This window comes from Rhinolophus sinicus, chromosome 18 (assembly GCF_057876585.1).
Source record: "Rhinolophus sinicus isolate RSI-liver-muscle chromosome 18, RSI-T2T, whole genome shotgun sequence".
Classification (NCBI taxonomy): Eukaryota; Metazoa; Chordata; class Mammalia; order Chiroptera; family Rhinolophidae; genus Rhinolophus; species Rhinolophus sinicus.
Window position 1 is genome coordinate 68,947,301 of NC_142518.1, and position 26,431 is coordinate 68,973,731.

A 26,431-nucleotide genomic window follows, 5' to 3' on the forward strand; every position below is an offset into this window, starting at 1 on the left:
ATAAACGTCTAAGTTTTGCTTTGTCTTGTGCACCTGAAACTAATAAAAAAAAATCAGCAAAAAAAAAAAAAAAAGAGTAAGCATGTTTTTTACACTCCCCAGCAGCCAAACATGTCCTGTTACCATGGTAGTTAGGGAATAAAACAAATATTTCCGAGACAAGGAAGTTCAGGTGGATCTGGAAGGATGGTCTGAGAGTCCAAAATTCCTGACCCCATTCTGACAGTGTTGAGCATCTTAGGAGACTTGAAGACCTCTCTGTTTGGTCATATAACAACGCCCTACCCCAGTGCAGCCCATGACTGTTCCAACCTTGCTGAGAGGTGGGGAATATGTCACCTTGCCTTCCTCCCACAGTCAAGGAAACCTGACTGGGTCACACAGGGCAATGCCTGTGGATGGGAAAGACTCCCTATTTGGGCCTGTGGTAGGAGGGACAGAGGGCACAGTAAAGGCCAGGCTCAGGGTGGTAGGTAGCAGGGCAAAGAGTGGTGCAGATTAAGATGACAAATGCCAGAATCTAGTAGCAGTGGTCTGAATATTCTCCACTGGAGAAATTGAAAACAGAGAGCCTTCAGCTAGGGAAGAAGGTCATCCTGGCCTCAGGAACACAGCCAAACTTTACTCTCATGAGAAATGGGATAGCATGGAGAAAATCTGGATTCGGGTAGTCAAACCATCTTTCTAAGAACAGCCACCATTGGCATTATGCACTGTAGACCCACGTAGTTTTGGGATTCGCTGATGAAGTTCTGAGTGGGAGATCAGGAAGGAACTGTCCAAGCTCTTGATGGAATCTACCAGAAGGGAAAGTCCATCCAGGAGGAAGCAGGAAGCCAACAGTTGCACTCTCTAGCCCCCACCCTATTCACAGTGCCTGGTGGAGATCCTCTGATCGTAGTACTTTATAGACTACCCAGTAGAAGATGTTGAAGATGAGGAAAGTGAAAGGGAAGACAGCCCGGGAGATGGTGTCAATCCTCTTGGCTCGGTCCACGTAGAGTTTCCGCAGGGTTTCTCCCTCCCTTAGAAGAGGGGCTGGAGGCTGGGGGCTATAGATGCCAGAACTTTCCATTGGACCTCCATCCCTTGCCTGTAGGCAGTGGCCCAGGCCATAGCCACGGAAATAGAAGTGACTTTCTCGAATGATATCTTCTTCCTGGAGTTACATGGAAGAAAAGGCACAACTTGAGGTCACAGCTCTATGGCAGAGGGATAGAGACCAGGCCACACAAATAGCTCATAGGTGAGCCTATGCAGATGAAGCATCTGGAGGGCCCATTGTATGCTTTTTAATGGCCACAAAACTACTCATGAGATACTGTGTTTCCCCAAAAATAAGACCTACCCTTTAAAAAAGCCCCAGTTAAGATCACAAGCCGGACGGATGCATTTAGTACGTTATGATGATGTTCCAGAAGAAGATGATATGACTGTATTTGAATGAATGTAGATAGTTGTACATAAAAAATAAGACATCCCCTGAAAATATGCCCTAATGTGTCTTTTGGAGCAAAAATTAATTTAAGACCCGGTCTTATTTTCGGGGAAACACAGTACCTGTATGCTAAGCAGCTATACATGGTACCTATGGTATGTTATGATTCCATTTGCAGATAAGCCCTGAGCTGCCTTTTTAAAATGCATAACATCATTTACAGCCATCTAAAATCCAGTGAAGTGCCAACTCACTGTGGGAGGAACATCTCAATGTCAAGTTATCTCTGAATGATAATAAACAGAATAAACAGAACAATGAAACCTTTAGAAAGCACAGCTGAGATTTTTAGATTCGGTGAACTTGACTTTAATGCCTTTCAAGAGCTGCAGAATTAATTCTCCTTGTACACAGTATCCTTTTAAAAATTGTTTATATTAACTCAAAGCTGAAAATTTTAGAAGTTTTAAATAACTTAGTGGGTTATCCAAAGTAGGGTAAAGCTGATTACTCTATTGCAGATACATGTGTTCCTCTGTAAATCAGATTTTGACATAGGGGTGAGTACATCTAGGGTAACATTTGTTACCCGGTACATATCCCTTTCATCTATAATACATGCATTATGATGAACATACTAACACTGAAGAAGTAAATTTTATATAAGCACTAAGTAATGTATCAGCCTACACAAAGTTCATTTATCCAATAGTCAGCTGACTAAGTAGCTATAACACAGCTGAGATCCAGGAAGTAAGGAGAGAGAGAGAGAGAGAGAGAGAGAGAGAGAGAGAGAGAGAGAGAGAGAGAGAGAGAGAACCAAAGCCCCTAGGTGTTTAATAGAGAGAGGTTTGCTCACTCATATAAGAGTCCTTCAGGCCCCCACTCAGAGCCTATTTACTTAGTTTATGTACAACCCAAACACACCTAATTTTGTCTACTTCTAAAGGACACCTTGCCATCAGAAGTGATAGTTCAAGAATAAAATACCTAGGAATAAACTTAACTAAAGATGTGAAAGACCTATATATTGAAAACTACAGGACATTTTTTCTCCTTCTTCTGCCTCCCTCCCCCACACTTCCCCCCTCCCCCCCACGCTGGCTCAAGCCATTGTCTCTCAGTCTAGTTGTGTAGGACACAGCTCCCTGGCCCACACTGGTAGTATGAGCCTTGTGCTCCCCGCGCTGAGGCAGTCGGTCGCTGGTCGTGGGTTGGCCGCTCACAGCAGCTCCTGGCAGATCTCGCTAGTGGTCACTGGCCGCTTCTGGCAGCACACAGCAGCCTACGACGACCTCCGGCTGACCTCCGGCTGCTCACTGGCAGCCCCGCTCCAGGGAGAGCCATTGTTCACTATCTTAGCTGTAGAGGGTGCAGCTCACTGGCCCATGTGGGAATCTAGTGGGAGACCTGGGCATTCGGAGCACTGCTCTCCCAACACCTGAGCCACTGGGCCGGCCCAACATTTTTAAAAGAAATTGAAGAAGACACAAAGACATGGATAGATATTACGTGCTCATGGATTGAAAGAATCAACATAGTTAAAATGGCCATATTACCCAAAGCAATATACAGATTTAATGCAATTCACAGCAAAAATCCCAATGGCATTTTATAAAGAAATAGAACAAAAAATCATCAGATTTGTATGGAACCACAAAAGACCCCAAATAGCCAAAGCAATCTTAAGAAAAAAGAACAATGCTGGAGGCATCACACTTCCTGACTTTGGCTTGTACTACAAGGCAACAATAATCAAAACAGCATGGTATTGGCAGAAAAACAGACACATAGACCAATAGAATAGAATTGAGAACCCAGAAATAAAACCACATAAATATGGACAGATCATTTTTGACAAAGAAGCTAAAACATACAATGGAGAAAAGACAGCCTCTTCAATAAATGGTCTGGGAGAATTGGATAGCCACGTGCCAAAGAATGAAACTGGACTGCTATCTGTCACCATGTACCAAAATTAATTCAAAATGGGTCAAAGACTTAAGCATAAGACCTGACACAATAAACTGCATAGAAGAAAACATAGGTACTAAACTTATGGACCTTGGGTTCAAAGAGTATTTTATGAATTTGACTCCAAAGGCAAGGAAAGCAAAAGCTAAAATAAATGAATGGGACTATATCAAACTAAAAAGCTTCTGCACAGCAAAAGAAACCATCGACAAAATAAAGAGGCAACCAACTGAATGGGAGAAGCCTCCAATAAAGGGCTAATATCCCAAATATATAAGGAACTCATACAACTCAACAACAAAAAAACAAACAATCCAATTAAAAATGGGCAGAAGACCTGAAGAGACATTTCTCCAAAGAAGACATACAAATGGCCAATAGACATATGAAAAAATGCTCAACATCACTAATCATCAGAGAAATGCAAATAAAAACCACAATGAGATATCACCTCACACCAGTTAGAATGGCTATCATCAACAAGACAAATAGTAACAAGTGTTGGAGAGGCTGTGGAGAAAAAGGAACCCTTATACACTGTTCGTGGGAATGTAGATTGCTACAGCTGCTATGGAAGGCAGTGTGGAGGCTCAAAAAATCAATTGAATTACCATATCACCCAGCAATCCCTGTCCTGGGTATCTACCCAAAAAATCTGAAAACATTTATCCGTAAAGATATATGTGCTCCAATGTTCATTGCAGCTTTATTTATGGTGGCCAAGACATGGAAACAACCAAAATGTCCTTCGAAAGATAATTGGATAAAGAAAGTGTGGTATATATACACAATGGAATACTATTCTGCCGTAAGAAAAGATGAAATAGTACCATTTGCGACAACATGGATGGATCTTGAAATTATAATGCTAAGTGAAACAAATTAAAAAAAAAGTAGAGAATCATATGATTTCACTGATATGTGGTATATAAAACTGAAAACAACAAAAGAACAAGACAAACAAATAAAGAAACAAAAACTCATAGACACAGACAGTAGTCTAGTGGTCACCAAGGGGTCGGGGGGAGGAGGGTGGTAGATGAGGGTAAAGGGGATCAAATATCTAAATATATGGTGATGGAAAGAAAACTGAGTCTGGGTGGTGAACACAAAATGTGGTATATAGATGATGTATTACAGAATTGCACACCTGAAATCTATGTAACTTTACTAATAGTTGTCACCCCAATAAACTTTAATTAAAAAAAAGTGATAGTGGGGCGGCTGGGTGGCTCAGTTGGTTAGAGCGCGAGTGCTGAACAACAGGGCTGCCGGTTTGATTCCCACATGGGCCAGTGAGCTGTATCCTCCACAACTAGATTGAAGACAACGACTTGGAGCTGATGGGCCCTGGAGAAACACACTGTCCCCCAATATTCCCCAATAAAATTTATTTTAAAAAATGTGATAGTTCATAGTTTGGTAATTAGAAGACACGTAAGTATATACCAGAACCTAGAAATCATTCAAAGATGGTTACGTTTTTAAAAAAAGTATTGATGTTTACACAAGTAAAAGCTTCAGTCATCTAAGAAATCACCTTAAGTGAAATGCCCCCTTATGGATGATGCCAACTACCTTCTTGGTTTGCCCAGAACTGAGGGCTTCCTGAGACTGGAGACTTTCAGTGCTAAAACAGAATAAGGTATATGCATATTGAATGGATGTGACATCGATATACATAACCTGTTTCCCCCAAAATAAGACCTAGCCTGACAATCAGCTCTAATGCATCTTTTGGAGCAAAAATTAATATAAGACCTGGTATTATATTATATTATATTATATTATATTATATTATATTATATTATATGACCCGGTCTTATAGTATAGTAATTTAAGACCGGGTCTTATATTAATTTTTGCTCCAAAGACGTATTAGAGCTGATGGTCCGGTTAGGTCTTATTTTCAGGGAAACACGGTACATGTAAAATGTGGATAAAGGAGATTTTATACATGCTGTGCAGTTAGAATCCTTATAATGGTACCTCTGCTGCTGTGATAACACATTGTAAAGTGACTCCATAGATGAGATGTTGGTCTGGTGGGTCCCAGTGACCATTGGTTATTACATCACCAGAAGGCCTAGCCTGTCACTGGGCATCAGGGGCAGGCAAGCTCAGGTCAGAGAGTCACCAACAGATCCCACCTCTTTCTTTGCTTCCTGTGCGCTCATGGTACAAACTTGGGAAAGATCATTGGTCTTTGTTGGGTCCCCAGTGCCTAAGACAGGGTCTGGCATCTAGTATGCACCCAGTAGATATCAGTTGATTGAATGAATGGTCTGATAAGCCACACACTTCATAATATAGGACAGGGAATCGCTTTGTTCACATGAAGCCAGTACTCTCTCGAGGTCTCAAACTGAGGAGTCTACTCAGAAGAGAATCTTAGTTACAAAGTGCTCAGCAGGAGAAACAATTACTCCTTGCCCCACACATGCACAATATCTTGATGTCCTTCAGCCTCTAGAAAGAGTGGCACCTTTGGCATAAAGGACAATTTTAAGTCTGCGCACAAGAGAGCTTTGCTAGACAATCCTTGAATTTGCCAGTCTCTGTGGAGAAAGCTGTACATGTGTAGGTCAGGGGCAACTCAGTACTGTGGTTTTGCTTGACTCTGAGTTGTTGTAGTGGGGCAGCCTTAGCTCTCTCCTCAAAGTCATTCACATAACCTCAATCACCAAAGGCCCTGGCTCACTTCACCTGTATTCTCGAATTTATTTCCATGCTATTCCTACATGACAGGTTGTGCAGGACCCATTTCAGAGATGAAGAACCAGAGGCAAATAAAATATCTCTCAAGTAATTGAAAAATTGGGGGGGGGCTTATAAATAAATGATTTTCTGTTTTGCTTTCCAGTTCAGGGTCCCTCAGACACCCCATTCCCCACCACTCATCATGATCCCCCTAAGCACCCCAGCCAGAGGACACAAACACAGCATAATTTGTTTGCAAAATGCTCTGAAAGAGAAAGTTGAATCCAATTGCTATTTCTATAGATCTAATTATTTCCCCTTTTCTGCAATCACAGTAAATCTAAAGGGAATTATTTGGAAATATTGCCCAGGCTGAAAAATGCTATTTTACACAGGAGAGAAAATATGGCTAATAGAGTAAGCAGTTGTTGGCTTCTTTTTTTTTCTTTAACATGTTAAACCATTTATAGTTGGGGGAGCAATGATGCGTGGCCTGACATCCAAAGGTGAGGGTCCTGGATTTGGGTATTATCTATTTAGGCCCAATTCTGGTGTGTGTGTGTGTGTGTGTGTGTGTGTGTGTGTGTGTGTGTGTGTATGTGGGTTGGGGAGGGACAATGGAGACTTAACCACCACATTGTGGCTTTCATAGTTGTTGAAATAGAACATTTTTGTTGCAGCTATCTGTAGGGGAGGAGGGCTGGAGAGCTAGAGAGGGAAGATATTCCAAAACCAAGCTGTGGAGGGAATACACAGTGTGGGAGGTGAGGTGTGGTGATGAGAAAGAGTGATAGCTACTGAGTGATAGGTATTGAAGTGAAGAGAAGAGATTGGAGAATGAGGGAGTGTGCTGGGGGAGGAAGAGAGGCAAGCAGCATTCTGGGACCAAGGTCCTGAGAGAACTTGGCAGTATTTCGACATTTCTTCCATTTCTTAAGGTATTCTCGTGCTAATGGCAAGGCTTCCTTTCTGTCCAGCTTGAAAAAGAACACTCGTCAGTCAGCCTGCAAAGAATGGTAAACTGAGTTACATGGCTGCTGTGTCCTGAGCCTGGTGCTAGGGCCCGTTGAAGATATAAAAAAAAAATAAGAGAGAAAGAGAGAGAGGCAGACCCCTCCCCGTGAAACTTATAGACTGGCTGGGAAGACAAAGTAGAAATGTATGGGAAAAAGTTAAACTACTTTAGATAGTAACATGGAAGAAGACTACCATGCATTGGAGATGGGTGGTTGAGGAGAGATTAGAGAAGAACAGGATTAAGCCCAGAGCTGGGTGAATAGCTGGCTGGCTCCTAGGACACTCCTAACTTGCTCTTGGCTAAGGGCTCCCTGAAAATCATATGGATTCTCTTCCCTTCCCTAAAAGGGCTCCTCTCAGACTAAAGATTTCTGATTCTCTAGCTGGAACAGCAGGTCTCAGACAGAAGTTCTAGAAATGGCTTAACTCTGCGTAAACTTTTCCACCTTGCTTGGTGACCTCCAAGACCCCCTTGACCATTCTGCAGGGATGGCGATGGCTTTAGGAAACTCAAAAAGGGACATGGACTAATGGCACAGGTTTTGATTTTCAGGTTTTATTTCCATTAATAATAAGCCGAGCCCACTCACAGGCAGGATCCAGGAGCCTAAGCAGATCCCTACAAAGTTAAAACTTTGTCATAATTGAGCACTGGTTAGGACAGACCTCATTATGAGGTCAGGATCGATCTATATATAACCAGGATAGCTTGTGGGCAGTTGGGGGTTGGAGAGGTGCAGGGGAAGTGGTGGAACTAGTGTCAACCTGGAGTAGCTCTATAGTAACTGCAACTTTCTTTTGTTGCTGGGACACCCACACAGGCAATTCAGCTGGCAAAAGTACTCTGGAACTGGTTGGCAGTTTGCTCTTGTTTTCCAAAGTAGGCATTGAGAAAGCATCAAGATCAAAAACTCCTATAAAGATAAGATTTTGGTACCTGCAGGCGGGTTTGATAATAGCTAAAGAGACAGTAGAGGCAATTAGCTTACTCTAGCCCTTCTGCCAAGTCTGTGTATTTTTTTCCCAACCCTCAGCATGGAAAAGGAAGGGCTTACAGGTCTTTTGAAGAATGGGTCCTACTCAAGGAGATGCAGTTATGGAACTTTCCACTAGAGGGTATACTTCCCAGGGCCCAAACAAAGGATTAAAATCGGGCACGAATTTACAAATTTCTGTGGATTGATATTGAACTCAGAATACATTTTGTTTCATTGTCTTTACTTGTCTGCTAATGTTTATGATTACAGAACATGTATATGATAACTGTTAATACTCTTTTTATGGCTTATACTATAATATAGTAAACATAGTAAATATTATACTAGATACTAAATACAGAAAAATTAGACAGAAGGCAAAACTTGGATCATGATAGTGCATAGGATAGAAATGATCCAGAGTTTTTCCACAATGAAGGCCCTAAGATCTGACTGCCTTCCATTTATCTACCCTTCCCTTTTTGGGAAAAATTGGGCCTCAACTTAGATCCCACAGTTACAGTATTGCCCTATCCCCAATGGCCAACAAGACGACATTGATACCGAGACTTCCTAGGAATGAGCCTTCCTAGCACTGTGCACCATACTATCCGATCAAAAAGTTGGTTATCAGTGCATCCTTTGAATTGATTTATGACCAAAAAGGAGAACTGGGGACAAAAAAAGGGGGTTTTATGGAAAGTAACCTCACAGGATGACCTGGTCATAAATTCCTAACTGGGCAGGTCATTCATGGTGGGTAGTCACGCCCCAGACATATAACTTCTTTAGTGAAAGGCTCATCTTTGCCTTAAGCAAGTCCTGTCCAGTTGTTTCTGTGCATCCAGGTTAATACATCTTTGAAATAGCCGTAACCACCCTCAAGAGAGCACATAACCTTGTTAACTATCCTGTAATCCAATCCCCACCTTGCTTTCCACCACCTCCATGTAATCTTCCTTATGTTCCCTCCTTAATTTTAAATGCACAAAAGAAACCGCAGGGTAGCCGGATGGCTCAGTTGGTTAGAGCATGAGCACTTAACAACAAGGTTGTTGGTTCAATTCCTGCATGGGATGGTGGGCTGCGCCCCCTGCAACTAAGATTGAAAACAGAGACTGGACTTGGAGCTGCGCCCTCCACAACTGAAATGAAGGACAATGACTTGGAGCTGATGGGCCCTGGAGAAACACACTGTTCCCCAATTGAAAAAAAAAAAAAAGAAGAAGAAGAAAGAAACTGCAGAACTGTTATTCTGCAGAGCATTTGAGATCTTGCTCCCCAGCACATGTTGTCAGTTTAGTTCAAATGAACTCTAATAAAAATAAAAAAAAAGAACTGATAAATTTCTAAAAACCACTAGATGAGATAGGAACCCTGCCCTCTGCAGAAAGGGACCTTAGCAAGAGACATGAAATCTCAGAGGTAGTTGTGAGATGTATTTAGTGAGAACATATGATAGGGGTACCCCAGGAGCAGCTTAGGCGGGAGGTGGGGTGTTAGGAGGAGAGAAGAGCCTTAGTGCTAGAGTGGGACAGGCTAGAGCTCAGATCATTGTTTTCTCTCCCCTTTCCCCCAGAGGTCACATGCGCCTGCCCCTTTGGCCTTAGAGCTTCCAGATTAGGCAGAAAACAAGGAGTCAGAGCTCAAGACAGACCAGAACTCTGTGTCTTGATGATTAAGCAGCCAGTACATACTTCAGCAAAGGCTTTCTGCTTTGCTCATAATTGGGCACTTGATTCTGTGAGAGTGCCCAGGCACCTCTGTTGCCATGACAATGTACCTAGCACCTATTATCTGGGCAATGGGGTGAACTCTGTTGTCATGACGACAAGATCCCTACTCAATTTCCCCAGGTGATCTCTCTACTGTAGAAGAAATGGGGTTAACAGACAAGAGTGAAGGAGAGCAACAGCTCATACCCAACAACTGTGATGTTTCCAATGAAGGTCAAGGTGAAGAAATCCAACAGCCAGAAGAGGCAAGTGGTGGTTTTCTAGCTTAGCTATGGGGACTCTTTTGCAATGCTCCCCTAGAAAAGTACCAGTACCTGACTCTTGAATTCTTAACCACCAATCCGTATATGACAACCTGGAGGTACATTTCTCCTGGGTGGGGGGAGAGCCAGGAGCAACCATTACTAATTCTCAAAGCAATCTCATATTGACTAATCTCATAAGGTTCTAATACTGGCTCACATTTTTTTCAGTGCTTACTGTGTACCAGGCACTGTGCCCATGCTCTTAATCACCCTGCTGAACTGCCCTACAGGGATTAATGTCCCATTGTACAGAAAAAGAAATGGAATCAAAGGGGTTAAAGTACTTAGCTTATCTGTGACCAGCCTGGGGCTAGGATCCAGGCTCCCTGTCTAATCCTTGCAGCCCCAGGTTGGGTCTTGGTTTGGGGGAGGAAGGAGTCCCAGGGAGAAAGGAAGCAGGCCCCTTCCTAGTTATACACACCATGTGTTGGCGCCTCTGCCTTCTTCGCAGTCTTATGAATTCCTTATGCTGACGTGAGACAAAATTGACAGCAGCATATTCGAGCAAGGCGGCGAACACGAAGAGCAGGCACACAGCCATCCAGATGTCAATTGCCTTCACGTAAGACACCTGCAACATCGACCAACAGAGCAGTAAGCCTTCTCGGAGTCCTTCCACGGCCTAGTCAGTGGATTGCCAGCCCATATCAACTGCCCACTGTTCTTCAGTTTTATCCTGAATTTCTTCTGCCTTTTAAAGAAGCTTTCCCTGATCTGTCCCATTGTCTGAAGGCCCATGTCAAAAAGAGCAGGCTACCCATCATTCTTCACCTTTCTGCATTCTCCAGCCCCCACTAGCATCTGCCTTTCTCTCTACACTTCTTTTCCTTCCTTTCTTTCTTCTTTTTGTACTTCTGTTTCTGATTCTGCTGCTTCTTATTCTTTTCATTCTTCTGATTCTTTCTTTCAATAAAGAGGACATGAACACTGCATTTGTCAGCCTTCTGTTATCTCCTACAGCCCTCACGGTCACGGTGGTAATTGGGCAGGGTTCGTTATTTCCATGTGAGACACGTGAGGACACTTGAGGCCTAGAGAGGAAAAGCCTTAGGAGGCATAATCTTGGGGTGGAGGTTCTGGGCTTTCAGTTCAGTGGCATTGTCATTTACCTATGCCATAGTCTCTATCAAGACGAGGAATTCCCTCCTTTCCCTCCTCCACCCCTACTCTTCCCTTGACCCTGTGTATTTTCCTGCTGCTCTTTGTGAGAAGCCCTGCTGAGGAATTGAGCCCAGTGGTGAACTGGGGCCTCACCTCCCACACTGGAGAGTGGAACAGGCAGGGATCACAAGGGAGCACCACCCACCCCAGCTATGGAAACTTCTCTAATTTCAAGGCACACCATTGGCATCGCCTATCCAGTCCTTAGTTCTCTCCTCTCACTACCAGCTCTTAAGTACTTTTCTCTCTCATTTCCCTCGTGAAGATTGAACACTCACCTCTCCTGGAACAGGGTTATGGCTGGGTGGGGCTAAGAGAGAGTTCAGAACTTGGGTTTATAAAGTCTTTTCACCTCCTCAACTAGATTGATTCCCTCCATAGTTTTGAACTGCTGAATTCACCCTAGGGGCTCCTCAGCTGGAGCAGAATTGATGACAGACAACCTCTTTCATCAGCCTCTGCTATGTTGGACAGTGAAAGTACTGCAGATTCCGGGTAAGGAGCAGGTCTCACTGGATAAACCTTCCACCTCTGTGGCTCTTAACCTGGGATGACTCCTCCCACTCTCCCTACAAGGGCATTTGGCAATATTTGGAGACATTTTTGGTTGCACAATTTTGGGGGGTGGGGTGGTAGCTACTGGCATCTAGTTGGTAGAGGCCGGGATGTTGCTAAACATTCTATAATGCACAGGACACCCCGCCCCCCACCACACACACAAAACAAGGAATTATCTTATCCCCAACTGGCAACAATGCTAAGGTTGTGAAATCCTGTTCTATCTCTTTTAGGGCAATTTCACTGAGGTAGATGGTGATGGTGGGTTGCTAGGCAACCCTGATTAAGTATCCTTTGGTGTTTCCAGTTGCACTTACTACAAAGAGGGCATCCTATTTCATTCACCATCTCCCAGTCCCACTGTGCCCCCAGGGAAGTCAAGTAACTGCCATAAAGACTAGCAGTGAGGTAATGACTAGGGAGGTCCATAAAGGCCTTTGGAACATCAAAAAAAAAGGACACTTTAAGCAGCAGGAAGAAAGTCTTGTTAACGATGAGTGTGTCAATAATACATCTCAAATATCTCTGAAATCCATCCACTCACTATCCTAGCTCATCTGAAGGACTGCAACAGTTTCTTAAATGGTCTCCCTGGATCTATGCTTGTCACCTCTAATGTGTTCTCCAAGCAGCAGCTCGAGTTTTGTTTTCAAAATATAAACCTGATCATATCACTCCCCTGCTACCAACCCTTCTTTGGCTCTCCATTACCCTTACGATACAGTCTATACTCTCCTTAGCATGACATCTTTGTAGTCCCTGCCTACTCCTTCAGCCTCATCTCACCCCTTGCGATCTATGACCCTGACATGGTGAACTATTTCAGCAGTCTCCCAAGGAAACAATCTCTCTCTGTCTTTTTCCTTTACCTTGATAAGTTTTACTTAAACGTTCAGTTTAGATACCATACCCTCTGGAAAGCCTTCCGTAATCATCCCAGTCTGAGTTGGTTGTCTCTTCTATATATGCCCAGGCTATCTACACTTTCTTAGCATCCATAAAATACAATTGGCTGTTTCCTTCACTAGATTTTGAGCTCTTCGATGGGAGGGACAGTTTCTATCGTGTCCACTGTTCAATCCCCAGTGCCTAGCTGAGTGCCTGGCAGTAAAAATAGTACAATAGTACATATTTTTGAATGAATGGATGGATGGATGAACGGGTGAGTGGATAGATGGATGGATTGGTGGTTTAGCATGTATTTGTCTGCTGGCTTCTGTTTGCTCTTTTTGCCTTCCTTTTTACTGCCTGCTCCAAGAACTATGGGCCATTTAGATTACTGGATGTTGAGAAAATTGGGTCATTCCTCCAACTGCTGAGACTTTAGGTCAAATCTGTCAGTCTCTGGTAAAAACTTCCATTTAGCCATTCCATTCTACACCAAACCACTTGCAGTTGTATAGATCAAGAACCTGGCAAAGAGACAGTGATTGGTGCCTTCGGAAGTCCCATTATGACAAAGGAGGGGTTTCCCGGGGAATGGCCATCCCAGTTGAGTTCTCTTACAAAGTGAGCCTTTGCTTCTCTCATCCTGGACACTAGGGTCATATTGGGGGTAGGATTGGTGTAGTTTTCAGAAGCCCCCGACCTGGCCCCACTTCTTCCCTTGAGGCTCGCACCAAATCTAATGTTGCACAAATCAAAAAGTGAGTAGAAGCTCCCTGACTTACTCAGTCCCTTGCTCTGTGGGGCTGGTCAATGAAGCTATTTAGTCTGGGGTGCATGCCTATAGATTTTGCTTACTGGTCAATGAGGCCACAAGAAGGTCATCAAACTCTAATCAGAAGGCACCAAATACTGCAAAAACAAAACAAAACAAAACAAAACAAACAAAACAAAACAAAACAAAACCTCCAACAAAGTCCATTTTTTTTCCAAATGAGGAAACTAAGTGATTCCTGGGAGCCGACTGATTGTGCTTGCTTACAGGAGGGCGCTAGAGAAGGAAGTTCTCTTGGCAAAAATAAGGCATAAATCGCAACACCTCCCCGAATTAGAGAAGAATCTCCTTGTGTAGCAGTGGCAATAAACTAAGGTAGGGTTCTTCAGTCTGAACTATTTTCTGCTTCTGGTCTTCGTACAAGGCCATTACCACAGCACGGCCATCACAGCCCCTTCTCAATACCCCTGTCCATTTAGGAAACACATTTATACGAAAAGATCTCTGACAATTTCCCCTGAGACACTTGATCATAATCTGAACTTTGTCACCATTTATCCATAGAGGCATTGGACCACCTCAAAGGTTTCTCGGCATCTCAAAAATAATTGGGACCACTATAAGCTGCTTTAGCCCTAGGTCCACCACTCAATTCTTTCCACTCTGACATCTAATAATTATGACAATGGCTAGCATTTACTGCGTGGTTATTATGTGCCAAACACTGTTCTGTGTTAATATATTGTCTTATTTATTTCTTGCAATAACCCTATGGAAGAGGTTAATATTCTTATTCCCATGGGAGAGGAGACTGAAAGGTTAAGAAATTTACCTAGAGTCACCATTAGTAAATGATGACGCTGGCACTTAAACCAAAATCTGCCCAAATCTAATCTCCTGTTAACCACACTATTCACTCTCATATGGCAAACTGGTAAATTCACCATTTATGTCCAGATTACCGCTGTTTAAGTCCCCAGTAAACATCTTTTTAGGAATAAGCACTGGGAGATAAGAGATTACAGGACCTGGTTCCCTTCAAATCAGAGCAAAAGGGGATAAGTTCACTGTAAGATCCACAGGGAACTGTATTGCTTTTGCTTTCCATGATTTCTCCATGGCCTAGTACAGTGCCTGGTACATAGTACATGCTCAATAATTGTTTATAGAATGAGTGAATGGGCTTGCTCTCTGATTTTCTCAGAGGCTTGCTGACTATTAGGGACTTAGAGGTGACCTCTAAATTCCCTATATTAAGAGACGAGGCAGGGAGACCCTGACCAGTCCCATTAGCACAAATCTCTGCATAATCAAAACATCACCAGGCCCTGTACGATCAAAGTCCACTGACTTTAATTGCTATTTGCTACCTCAACATTTTCTCATCCCAAAAGAACAGACATTGTCTCTAGAGCTCTTTGTAATAGGTAGTATCTGATTTCTGACATAGTAAGAGACAGGTGCTGGTTTAAACTCCTTGTATTTCTTTGTTTTTTGTGTGGCTCATGACCTTGCGAAGGTCATTCTGTCTCTCTGGGCTGTACTGTCCTCATCTGTACTATGAGGCAGGGGGACTTTCTACTCGCTAAGAGTCTTTTGATCTTCAACATGCTAGTATTGCCTGTTGAAAGTCAAAGTAAATCAGGCACTTTATCTACCCATTCCCTAGCCAGACAACCCCAGCATCCACGCAGTTAGGGAATGGTGGGGGCAGGTGGAGAGAATGCAGTCCACTTGCTTTTGTTCAATGGCTCTACTCTATCTTAAATCCAAAGAAAATAGTGAGCAGGAGGAAACGGGACAGATGGGAAATGGGGAGCTCTATAGCAAGCAAGTTCCCTTGCCTGTCCTTTACCTTAGGCAAAGAGGCCCGGGAGCCAGAGCTCTGAGTGGTCATGGTGAGTACGGTGGTGATGCCTAGGCCCACACGGGCAGGGGCAGCATCCATGTTGATCCAGAAGGAGACCCAGGACAAGATGACGATGAGTAGGCTAGGGATGTACATCTGAATCAGATAGTAGCCCATCTGCCGTTCCAGGTGAAACTTGACCTCAATGCAGGTGAATTTCCCTGCAATGGAAGAGGTGAGGTATGAGGGCCAAGGTCCCCAGCCTGCAGCTGAGCCTGAGAGGCAGGACGAGAGCAGTCTCATCTCTGAGGGCCAGTCTTTGGGTACCTCAGCTGGGCCAATAAGTGAGCCTTTCAAAATGGTCCCAGAAAACGCCAAATGTATGTTTGAAAGGAAGCTCTCGGAGAAGCCATCAAGCACTTGACCTCCTGTTCCTAGCACTTTAGTTTCCAGCGGAAGGACTTCCACATGACAGCACAGCAAGAGGATTAAGAGCAGGAGGACTCCAGAGCCAGAATGCCTGGGTTTGAATTCTGAATCTTCCATTTCCTAGCTGTGTGACCTCAGGTAAAATAGCTAAGCTTTCTGAGTTTCAGTTTCTTTGCCTATAAAACAGAGTAATAATCAACTCCATTACTGGTTATTGTGGAAATTAAATGAGATAATGTACTTGAGGTGTTGAGCACATAGGTAGCTGGTACTATGATCATTATTAGCAAAGCAATGAGCTTAGACTCTGCTCAAATCTCAGCAGCCTTGCTTGAGTTTGCTGGTACCCCAGAAACTCTTTAGCAACAACGATTCACTGAAATAAATACTGCCTGCCTGTGTCTTAAGCAAGTGAGAGCAGCTGGAGAGCAAACATCGGGAAACAATGTCCAACAGAAACCAGCTCTGGACAGCAAGCGGTCGGCAGGTTCCCATAGAGCATCAGGCAGCAGCATTCTAGTCCACCAACAAAAAGTGCATTGGTTCCGGGCACATGTACCAATGCTCTGCCTCCCCTGCCAGCCACCTTCACTTTACCCTACTTCCCGCACCCCGAGGCTAAGAAAACACTAGCTCAGAGCTTCTCCCAGAAGCAGAGGCTCAGGATAACCAAAAAGCAGAGGATGTGTAAACTGGTATTTTATTCTGGCCTAAGCTTGCTGTTATCAGGTATGTCTGATTCCTCAAGGCTAATGACTTCATCAATGATTGGTCTTGGCTTTGACATGCTCTGTGATGCTGTGATCTCCTACTGCTCCCTGAGTCCATCCCACCTCACCTCACTCCGGTCTTCTAGCCATGACATGCTTTTTCTAGGTATTCACATTTTCTTTCTTTCCTTCCTTTCTCCCCCACCCCCTTTTTTTGGTAATAGCAGTTTTGTTTTTAATGACAAAATTCACATTTGTTTAGTACAGAAAAAAGTGAGAAGTAGAGAAGGAATAATAATCTTCATAAGCTGACATTTACCAAGCCCGCACTAAGTGCCCTGACTTTATATAGTTTAATCTCATTTAAATCCCATAGTAACTCTTTAGGGCAGGTAAAATTATTGTTTTCCATTTTATAGATAGGAATACTGAGGATGGAAGAGATCAAGTCATGTTTCTCAAGGGCACCCAACTAGTAAGTGTTGGAGCCAGAATTCAAGCTCAGCTCTGACTCCAAAGTTCTTGCTCTCATCCACTTTAGAAATATTTTGTGCTGTTTCCTTCCAGGCTTTTAACGACATGCTTTTGATTTGTTTCTTTTACCACAGTGTAATCATTCTGTGTATACAACTTTGAATCTAAGCCTTTTCCACTTGTACTTTCTCATGTTGATACAAGCAACTTGCAAGCATCCTTTTAAAAATCTGGGTAATATACCACCAAGCAGATGCACTATGTAATTTTCTTAACCTCTGCCCTATTGGTGGATATTTAGAACAGTTCTAAGTTTTTGCTAGTACAAACAGTGACCCAGGAACCTTCTTGAGGTCTAAAGTTAATAAGACATTTTAGAATATTTCCTTATAATAAATTCCAAGGAGTGGGATTCCTGGATCAATAAGAAGGGGAAACATTTTAGCTTCTAGATTGAAGTTTCTGGACCACATGTATCAGAAGCCTCAGGATGAGTGTTCAAATGCAGATCAGAATCTCTGAGAGGTAGAGCCCAGGAATTAGCATTTTAATAGTTTCCCTAGGGATATATAATGCACACCAAAGTTTAAAAACCTCTGACCTATATATGAATTACCAGGTTTCCCCTCTCCCCCAATAAAAGTTATACCAATTTCTACTCCCACCAGCATTTTCTAAATTCAGTGGCCCTGTTCCTCTCCCCACTCCCCGCACCCCCACACACATGAACACACATATTCATAGGGTGGCACCGAAACCATGTCAGCACACCATTGGAAGGATCCAGGATCTTCCCTCTTCAGCCTGTGGCCTCTATCTCAGGGTCATAGCTCTTTGCAGCCAAATTACCAGGGGAGAAAAATGAGGACCCAGCAGGGGGCAGAAAACAAACCAGTTCAAGGGAGTTGGGCTGTGGTGGCAACAGTAGGAGGTGTGGACAAGAAGCCCACCAGGGCAGCCACTAATTACTCCCAGATGTAGATTCCCTACCTTCCCCATGAAGTTGGCCTCAATACAGGTGGCACACCCCTACCACTCACTGGCACAGGCCCATTTGCTCTGCAACATGTGACAGGAACAAGAACACAGGCTCTGGAATTTGACAAATCTGGATTTGAATGCTAAATCAGCCATTTATTAGCTGTGTGACTTGGACACTTGATTTCACTTCTTAGAACCTCAGTTTTCCCTTTCTGAAAAGTGAGACTGATAACCCCTACCATAATGTGATAAAGCACTTAGCACCACATCTGGCACAGATAGGACCTTCCATAGAGGCTGGCTGTCTTACGTCCTTCCCTCCCATCTGGAGACCCTCCTGTGACTCACGGCCAGTAAAGATCCTGGGTTTTTACCTGTGTTGTAGTGCTTGGTACAATAGCCTAGATCCTTCTCATCTCGCAAGATAAACTGGGGCAGAGTCAACCCCTCGGCCACCTGGACAGCAGGAGCATCTTCCAGCCACTCAAACATGAGGTCATTCATGGTGTAGCCGACTGAAAGTGACAGAGATAGCAGAGGGCTGCAGAGTGTGGGTGTTGGATGGGGGTAGGGAGAGGTTTAGAACTGGCAGGAAACAACAGATGAGGAGGATAAGGCCTGGGTTTTAGGAGTTTCATGCCCATCTTGGAAAGGGCAACCTTTCTGAAGAGGGTACTTGGTCAATTGTCTCATGCGCCCATTCAAAGTGGGTAAATTAGAAAGATTCTTAGACTCCTCTCCTGCCTAGTTTTGAAGCTTGAGAACAGCCCAAAGAGAAATTATTCTGGCAGACCTGGAAAGCATGTCAAAAAGATTTGAAAGATGCCAAGGAACCCAGCTGGGAACCTCCTGCCACATCTCAAACCCAGGGGAGTAAGCATGCGTACCAACCACATGTCTTGAGCAGAGCCAGCCTCAGAGCCAGGGCTTTTGCTACCTCACTCCAGGGAGGAGAGAGCTATTTATACCTTGCCAGTCATGCATGGGACAATGTGCATATCACAGACTCCTAGCCAGGGCCTTGAACTGGGGCAAACTGAGAGCTAAGGTCAGAACATGGCCAAGTTGCTCACAGAGAGCTAGCAGTTTGTGAAGGCTCCTGCCACATATATGACAATATTCATACACGTCAGGTAGAAATCGGAGCAGTAACACCAAGACTCACAGATGTACAGAGTAGGGCTTTAACCCAGAGTAGCTCTGTGACTTTGGGCAAGTCACTTCCCCTTCTGTAAAATGCTCTACCTGCTCTTTAGAGTTGTTGTGAGGGTGTAATGGAAACCTGGATGTGAAAGTGGTTTATGAACTCTAAAGAGTTGACCACGTAGGACACATTCTATCCATCAAAATCATTATATGCTGGAAACATACGAGCCTACTTCTCTGAGGACCGAATGGATGTCTTCTGATCTCACAGTCTCACCTTACCCAGAGGATGGCAAAGGAGTAGATATAGATGATGGTTCAGCCTTGTCCTTTAGCTTCTCTGTACTTGGGGAAGCCCCTTCAGGCTGGCACCTCTGCCATAGAGTAGTCCTTGGCTGACCTTGCCACCCTGGGCACTGTCCTAGAACTGTCCTCTCCCACCTCTCTACAAAGGTTATCTGTGTTCATGAGGTATCAGGGTTCAAAGAGTACCCCATCTCTGCCAACTCTGACATTTTTATAGGCATCTAGAATGTCTTAACTCAGGGGGAGTTGTGGTAGAATTACTTCAGGCACTGTGAGAGGGAACATATCTTGGGTCTGGGGAAGTGCCCCCAAAATGGTTGTCCACAATCAACACAAATGTGTAAGGCTGGGGCCTTCCCATTCCCCAGCCCCACGGAACACCCAGGCCAGCAAATAGCATGGGAACGGGAAAACAAACTGGATTGTGTGCTAGTGAGCCCTGGCTGCTTGTCTCATCTGTGCCAAGAACTGATTTGTGTGCTTGGCAAAGTCCCTCTCCACTCTGGATGCCCTCTTCCTGTCTGGAATATCATGGGATGGGGTTAAGTAGCTGGGATCCCAGACCTTGCTCTGTGACTCTCCGGGGACACTTACAGCTCTCCAGCTGCATCGTGCAGGTCTGGATGTCCATGGGGAAGTTCTTGAGGTCCATCGGGCAGGACAAAATCAGGGTCAGCCTGGCAGGGACCGTAAGAAAGAAGTGACGTCAGCTTACTGGGGCTCAGCACAACACAGGGGACCTTCCTCCTACCCCTCAGCCTTCATCTGGCTTCATCCCCTTGATCCAAACTCTACGGGCTGCCCCCCAGGTGCACCTGATGCTGTATAGCACATTCCCATTCTTGAAGATGCGCAGTAACTTGTTGTCCGTGGTCACCTCATGGAAGTTGGCCCCTTTCTCATTGGCAAAGAACAGGTCTGGTTTCCAGATAGAGTCCAGCATGGAAGGATCGAGGTCCAAGGAGTCGTCAGGGTATTCTCGGTAGGCCAGGCGCGGGTCATTCCACTGCTGCCGCAAGAAGACATTCACCCGGTAATCCTGAGAAGGTGCAGAGATGGGCCCGTCAGAGGCAGTGCTATCCCAGGGGCACAGGAAGCCTACGTGGGCAGGAGGGCTGCGGGGAAGAAATGCTGCGAGCACATTTCAGAGGCAATGGGCGTTTTCCACTGGGGAAGGAGCCTGCCTTGGGCTGATATGGCAAAGATTGGCAGGGAAAAGACATTTATTAAGTACTTACTATGAGCCAGGCTCTGTGCTAAATGCTTTCTTTATGTGCACCATCGCAATTAAATCTCACACTCACCTTGTGAGGAGGGTGCTGTAATGACCCCCACTTTACAGATGAGGAAACTTAGACAAAGAGAGATTTAAGTAAGTTGCCTAAGGTCACACAGCTATTCGATGGTAGAGTCAGGATTTGAACACAGGTTTGTCTTGATTCCAAAGCCTGTGCTCTGCACTAAGCTACCTCCCAGACTGGACCATTTACTGCTTAAGCTTGTCTGCCTTTAGCCACTGAAACCCCAGGCTGGGGAATACTTCCCTCCTACTGACCAACTTCACACATGTCATGGCTTTGGCTATGACCATGAAACTGGGGGAGGACAGCATAGGGAGAAAAGGCTTGCTTTTGATCTGGAGGGCTTCTCCCATTCACACCAGAGTGGAAGCGGGGAATGGGGAGACCTTACCATGGTAGTCTCAGTGACAGAGCCAAAACTGTTGATGAAGATGTTGCAGGTCACGTTCACGGGCGGGCCTGTGGGTAGCAAAGCACAGCCATATTGGCAGGGCATTCCAGGAGGCTGGGAGCAGGTTCCAGGATTCCCTCCCTGAGCTTGAGGCCAGAGCACTTCTGGGAAAGGGCAGAACCTGCTACATAGACCCATGGGCAACGGGGAGGGGAGGTTTTTTCTGAGCTGTACCTCCATCCTCTTATCTTTGGGGCAGGCAATAGGGGCTGGCTCAGCAGTGTGTCCCCAAAAAGGAGTGGGGAAAGAGGGACTTTGTAGGAGGAATGCTTCTTACCTTTAAAATTGGGCCGAATCCTGGCATCATATCCAGATGTCCGCCCCATAAGCTTGTCCAAGAAATCAGAGGGAGACATGAGCTGGGACCCCTTGGTCCCAGATTTGACTTCCTCTGTTGCCAAGGCCACCCTGGACAGGAGAGATAAAGTCTGAGGCCAGCTGTATCCTGCCTTTATCTTTCCCTGTCCCAACCACTTCTGGCTGGTTTACCCATCAGGCAGGAGGGTGGGAGGAGATGGGTCTCTGGGTGCCCATTTGCAAAATGAGAACAGAAACAGCCATAAGCCAACATGGCAGCTCACCAGTTAGTAATAGAAAAATGGCTTTCACATATAGTAGATCTTTTTATCCTCACCATTTTCAGTGTGATGGGGGTGAGGACTATTATTTCCATTTTACAGATGAGTAAAACTGAGGCTTCCAAAGGAGGAGCGACTTGTGGGATTGTAAATTGGTGCAGTCACTAAGGAAAACAGTATGGAGGTTCCTCAAAAAATTAAAAGTAGAACTAAAACATGATCCATAAATTCCACTTCTGGGTATCTAGCTGAAGAAAACAAAAACACTAATTCGGAAACATATATTCACCCCTATGTTCATCACAGCATTATTTACAATAGCGAAGAAATGGAAGCAACCTAGATACACGCACACACACACACACACACACACACACACACGTATTACACATAAAATGGAATATTACACAACAATAAAATGAAATCTTGCCATTTGCCATAATATGGAGGGACTTAGAGGGTATTATGCTAAGTGAAATAAGTCAGAGAAAGACAAATATTGTATGATCTCACTTATATGTAGACTCTAAAATAAATAACTAAACAAACAAACAGAAAGAGGACTGACTTGCCCAATGTCTCAGAGCTGGTAAGTGACAGGATCAGGACTCAGATCCAAGGCTGAGGCCTCATCCAGTGTCCTCTTTCTGAAGGTGCCTTGAATGTACTCAAAGAGTGACTGCTCACTGGAAACAATGTGGCCGTTGCAATGTTTTGCCCGTCTGGCCTAACCAAGGATGGGAAGGGCTCAAGGATAATTGCATCCTTGACAGTTGGCTTTAGTTGCTTGGCCTTCATGCTGAGCTGCTCAGGAGCTAGGACCCAGCTTCTGGAGAGGGAGGGTTGGCTTCTGGTCTTTGCTCCAGTGGGAAGCTATGTTCGAGGTGGACCACAGTTCAGGGTTGTAGCAATTGCAGGCAGGCAAATTTGCTTTGGCAACAAAATAGGTGGGGAAGCAGGGCTCTAGGAGCATAGGAAAGCCTCGCAGTAGGATGGCCATGCTGATAAGGTCAACTCCCATCTTTTCCCCCAGTGATTTGATTTTGAGAAAAGAGCCAGTGTGCTTTGGCCTAGCCTGGAGGCCAGCCCCAGTTTGCCCTGATAAGTATCCCTCTAACAGCAGCAAAGCCCCTTCCACATGCCTGCTTGTCTGCTTGTCAGCCAATAGCTGGAGGAGGGACCAGGAGCTCAGCAAAGCCTCGAGTGTAGGGGTGGGGCTCAAGGCTGAGCTCAGGTGGACTCCTGGCTGGGCCCTGCGCCTCCTGCTCCTCCTGCCATCACCTCTGCTCCACGGGCTAGAGCTGGCTCACCCACTGCTGCACTGTGGGGCTGGAAGTAAGGTGACTGCTGTCCTTCTGGGTCCAAGTCTCCTTTGAGCCAGCAGGTTCCTCGTTCCCAGTAAACCTATGCACCCACCAGTAAAGGATAAGATAATAAAAATGCCAAGACACCATGCTAAACGCTTTACTCACCTTATCTAGTTTAGTTCTCACATCAATCCTCTCAGTAAGTACTATTATTATCCCCGTTATATAGATGAAGAGAGAATCAGCAAGGTGAAGAGACTTGTTCACGATCATAGAGCTAGTAAATGGTAAAGTCGAGATTCGAACCCAGACCCATTGACTTCAAAATTAATTCCATTTGCCACAACACATGACACAAGCAGGACAGGGTGGGCTGCCAAAGAACCAGAGTGGGAGAGGGTGAGTGGCAGCTACACCCTGACCTCCAAAAGTTCTGCCTCCTTGAATTCCCCGAGCAGAAGGAATGCCTTACCCTGGGCACAGAGGCCACCTTGGCCCCAAGCAGGGGCTGCCAGAGCAGCTGGCCTAAGGAGACGGAAACTCCAAGGAGGCTGGTGGTGGTGCTGGAGCAAGCGGAAGTGCGTGGCTTCACCACAGGCTGTCCACACCGACTGGGTGCTGCTGCTGGCCACCGGCCACCTGCCAGCCGGCAGGCCACATGGACCTGCACGCAACGCAGGCTGACCTTTGCCACCTTCCTCAGCCCCACTTTTGGGTCACCTCTCCCGCTAGCTCCAGCCCCAGGACACTGGCACAGGCAGTGGGCTTAGCTGTGTTGGGCCCCAACCTCTGTTGCAGCCGTTCTATTCTGGGGCCACCTTGTCTGTGGACCTGAGAACAGAGTCACTGTACAGCTACTCCTTCCTCCCTTTCATTCCTGGGAAGTCCCAAACGCTGGCAGGCCTGGCTGGTTCCAGTGCTGAAAATCTTGCTCAGGCAAGGCCCTGGGGAGGGGTAGGGAGAGAACTCTGACTCTGCTCTGGGTACCTGAGTGATGTTGGACAGGTCACTCCTCCTCTCTAGGTCTTAGTTTCCACATGCACTATAAAGGACTTGGACTCAAGACTTCCTAAGGGTCTGCCTTGCTTTAATTGCCCAAGCCAAATGCTGACCGCTGAAGTTTGGGTCTTGAGGCAGCACCCCTCCAGGAGGGCCATCAAGGCCCAGCTGGGTGCCCCCTTCAGCCTGCATCCTCCTATCAACTCCAGCTGAGCTGCTATTCTACTTTGCCTTTCACTCATCAGAAGTTTTTTGCCCCCCCCCCCCACATTGCATCCCTGCCTGCCTGCCAGCCACTGTGTCTGCAAGCAGTGAGGCAGGAGGCTCCTCAGAGGCAAGCAGTCCTGGGGTGCTCCTTGAATGAAGAGGAGGAAGAGGATACTGTGCTGGCCCTCACCCCTCCCCCGCTTTGGAAGGCGCTCTTCTTACTCCAGTTCAGCCTAAGCCACAGCCATCTTTCCTCCTCAGCTCACCCTGTCCACCTAGATTGGCTCCTGGTCTAATGGGAATAGGTTGGGGGACATTTATCGGGAGCCCAAGGCATGTCTTGCTCCTCAAGGCCAGGCAATGACTGCCACTTAATGCCCCTCCAGGGACAGCAAGCAGCCGTGTTTGCACAGGCAGGGTGACTGCAGAGGGCCAAATTTTGGTCAGCCCGGTTTCATTCTGATGTTGTTTCAGGTAAACATCCCTGCTACTTGAAGCCTTTTGGGTGGGCAGCTGGCAGATGTTGGTGTCATTTTTAGGGGTCTGAGCCGTGTGTGGCCAAGATGGTAGGGAGACAGAGTAGGATGGCAGGACAGATGGCCTCCGTTCTGGGACTCAGCTACCTAGCCCGTCCCCAGGCCCAGAAAGCTCCCACCCAAGCAGAAGCCTTCCCACCAGCTCCCGGGCCTTAACATGCTTCATGAAAGGCTCCTGGGTTCTGACTGGGGAAAGACGTGTCCTCCCCCGGAGCCCTCCAGACTGTGGGCTTTTTGCAAACTTGGAGGAAACTATGCCAGAGGCCTCTGCTGTCCCTGGCCAGAGTTTGCATGCACCTCCTTCTCACCCCCACTCAGCTCACCTGAGGAGGACCTGCCCTGGCAGTGTCCAGAGGAGAAGGATGGAGAGGGTTGCAGGAACACAAGTTGTCATTCCGCGGGGACCCTGGAGCCCTTTCTCAGCCTGGCTGCCAAGGTGAGAGGGGATATCCTGTGGGGACCGCTGGAAGTACAGAGCCTTCCTCCAACTTGGTCAGCTCGCAAGGAGCCGGGGCCAGGCTAGGAGTTGTGCAGCGCTCTTCTCTCTTCTCCTCTGCCCAGCCGTTACCTGTCAGGGGCCAGAACTCTTCCCCTGGAAACGATCCTGACACAGACAACCCTACCGGCTCCTGCTCTGGCTCTCTGGGCTCCGGAGGACCTCAGCCTGCCAGCGGGAGCTGGAAGAGATTCTCTTTGGGCATCAATCACTCTCCAAAACCTGGAGAGTCTTGGAGGGAAGGGAGGAGGGAGACTGGTAGGAAGATGTTTCCTTCCCTCCCACCTCCCCCCAGAAGCACCCTCCGAAAGCAGCAATTTAAAGGCACAGTCTCCGGCAGCTGGAGTGGGGTTCCGAGAGCGCAACCGTGTGCTCGGGAGGGGCTGGGGCTGCCGCTGCTGCCTGGAGAGGGCCTGAGGTGTGCTGTCCAGCTTCTATCTCTCCAGCTGGAGGAGTGCAGGCAGGCTGCCCTGCTCCCGGTTCCCCGCAGCTTCCCTTTTAGCCTGGAGCCAAGCTGGGGCTGAACTGTAAAGTCCTAATGATTTTTTAGAAGGGGGAAAAGACCTGGGAGGAGCCACCGAGCATTCTCAAGCTGACAGCTTCAGGTCTGTGAGGAGGAGAAAGCCAAGTGCAAGGGCGGCTTTTCCTCAGCCCTCTGGGTAGAGGCACAGGGGATGGAGGAACAGAGAAACTTTGGACTCCTCCTCATATGTGGTCTGCTTGCCTGTCAGTCTGTCTGTCTGTCTGTTTCATGTCCTTCGTCCTTGCAGATGCGCATCCTTTTCCCTGCCTGCTTCCCTCTCTCAGGGCATCTCTGGTCAGCCTGGCCGCTCCTCTGTAGCTCCCCGAATGCCCCTTTTCCCAACACCCTTTCTCCAGCTCCGCTTGGCTGTGGGAAGCGATAGGGGTCCCTGGCAGGGCCAGGGCAGGCCTGGCACACAGCAGGCTTTGCAAGCTTCAGAGGAATCAAGGAGGGCAAGAGCAATGACATAGAGACTGGCAGCCCTGGACGGAGGAGAGAGGCAGGGAGGGTGGGCCATCTCCTCCCTTGCCTCTGTCCATTTGCTTACAGTATCCAGGTGTTTCAGCAGCTCCATGGCCTCTGCTGGACCCTTCCCCAAACTTGCCCATGCAC

The 26,431-nt window shown here is 46.2% G+C and overlaps 1 protein-coding gene across 1 annotated transcript; it reads right to left on the reverse strand.

The window, feature by feature from the left end:
- Window positions 1-69: 69 nt before the first annotated feature.
- On the reverse strand, window positions 70-25,581 carry LOC148754656 (glycine receptor subunit alpha-4). Its single transcript, XM_088794880.1, has 9 exons — window positions 25,124-25,581; window positions 21,451-21,581; window positions 21,114-21,181; window positions 20,237-20,460; window positions 20,016-20,098; window positions 18,344-18,484; window positions 15,382-15,596; window positions 10,569-10,718; window positions 70-1,159 (listed from the first exon to the last, which is right to left on the reverse strand). The coding sequence occupies exons 1-9, from the start codon at window positions 25,192-25,194 to the stop codon at window positions 869-871; spliced, it is 1,374 nt and encodes a 457-aa protein (XP_088651006.1). The 5' UTR covers window positions 25,195-25,581; the 3' UTR covers window positions 70-868.
- Window positions 25,582-26,431: the final 850 nt, after the last annotated feature.